At 35.5% G+C, this 1544-nt stretch overlaps 1 protein-coding gene across 1 annotated transcript; it reads left to right on the top strand.

The window, feature by feature from the left end:
* Positions 1-257: 257 nt before the first annotated feature.
* On the top strand, positions 258-1523 carry LOC105273007 (peptide transporter family 1; the record flags this gene model as incomplete). Its single annotated transcript, XM_011315243.1, is given in 5 exon segments — positions 258-402; positions 633-711; positions 791-1019; positions 1105-1379; positions 1441-1523. Coding segments are annotated over 5 exon segments (708 nt in total), but the record flags the coding sequence as incomplete, so codon positions are not given.
* Between the last annotated feature and the right edge of the window lie 21 nt (positions 1524-1544).

The raw sequence follows: 1544 nt of genomic DNA, 5'->3' as shown, positions 1-1544 counted from the left end.
ATTAATCGAAATGCCCAACAAAGAATAGTAGATTCGAATGACATCTATTCAGGAAACATTTGATGTTTTCTCAATTTTACATTTATCTATCGGCAACAAGACGTCATGGCCAGACAATGTACTTAGGAAATTAAGTAGCTGCTGTCTCGCCGTCAGTCAAATTCTGACGCCGCAATGCCAAGAATTTCCCCAATTTTTTAATCCTAAACGAGTGATAAAAAGATTAGAGGAATTCAACGATAGGAGTAGCTTACAGCTTCAGCTTATAGGACACACTGCGTCTTCAGTAGCATGAGAGCTATTTGCTGAAGTATCTGACGAGAAAAACTCACTCTAGTGCTATTCAAAAGAGATACCATTATGACAATGGTATTAGAAGTAAATAAAGAGGAACAGAAAAAAGTACGTATTATTTACCTCAATGGTAGGGTGACACACCACAAAACTGTCATTTGCTATTTCTGACGATTTCAATATTGCTGATTCATTACGGTATCTTATCTTCTGATTGAACACCAAATGGGATCAATTTTTTAATTTATTCATATTCAACTATCAGATTATTGTGAATTCCGTGGAATCGTCCTTCAATCATACACATATGATAAATTTATTTTCTTAATATCTTTCAGAAACTTAAATATCCGAAAGCCATTATTTTTATTGTCTGCATGGAATTTTGCGAAAGGTTTTCATACTATGGAATGCGAAGTAAGTTGAACAAAAAATATTATCTTTATTAAAAATTTCTCAAGTGTTGTAATGAATTTTTTTCATGTTTCACTGACAGCAATACTATCGTTATACCTCAAGAATAAATTGCACTTCAGTGATGATTCGTCGACTGTTATTTATCATATTTTTATGATGTTCATCTACTTTTTCCCGTTATTCGGTGCTATACTTGCCGATTCAATGTTGGGAAGATTTAAAACAATTTTTTACCTGAGTTTGGTTTATGCTCTCGGCCAACTTATTCTTGCAGCGGGCGCTGTTCCACCGCTTGGGTTACCTACCAGGTAAATTGTTGATGCCATAAAATAATATATTATTCTACTGAAAAATTAACTCATAACACGTATGCATTTTTCAATAAATTTCCAGAGAAATTACCATGACTGGATTATTTTTTATTGCTGTCGGTACGGGTGGAATAAAACCATGCGTATCAGCCTTAGGTGGAGATCAGTTCATTCTTCCTGAACAAGACAAGTATCTCGTCACGTTCTTCTCAATATTCTGCTTCACCCTCAATGCTGGAGCACTCCTCTCATCATTTCTCGCCCCAGAATTGCGCAATAATATTGCATGTTTCGGAGATCAAGAATGTTACTCAATTGCGTTTGCCGCTCCGGCTATATTAATGATTGCAGCGATTGGTAAGCCATAATATTCGATCAATTAGATTCAAAAGTGATGACCCGCGATTTTAACTTTCAGCAATATTCCTTGTCGGAAGACCGCTGTATATAATAAAGAAACCCACAGGAAATATAATTGTCGACGTGGCAAAATGTATGTGGGTACGTTCTCAAAATTCAATC

The sequence above is a fragment of the Fopius arisanus genome, unplaced genomic scaffold (genome assembly GCF_000806365.1).
Source record: "Fopius arisanus strain USDA-PBARC FA_bdor unplaced genomic scaffold, ASM80636v1 scaffold00620, whole genome shotgun sequence".
Lineage (NCBI taxonomy): Eukaryota > Metazoa > Arthropoda > Insecta > Hymenoptera > Braconidae > Fopius > Fopius arisanus.
Note: the sequence above shows the minus strand (reverse complement) of the source record. Positions and strands in the feature narration are given on the sequence as shown.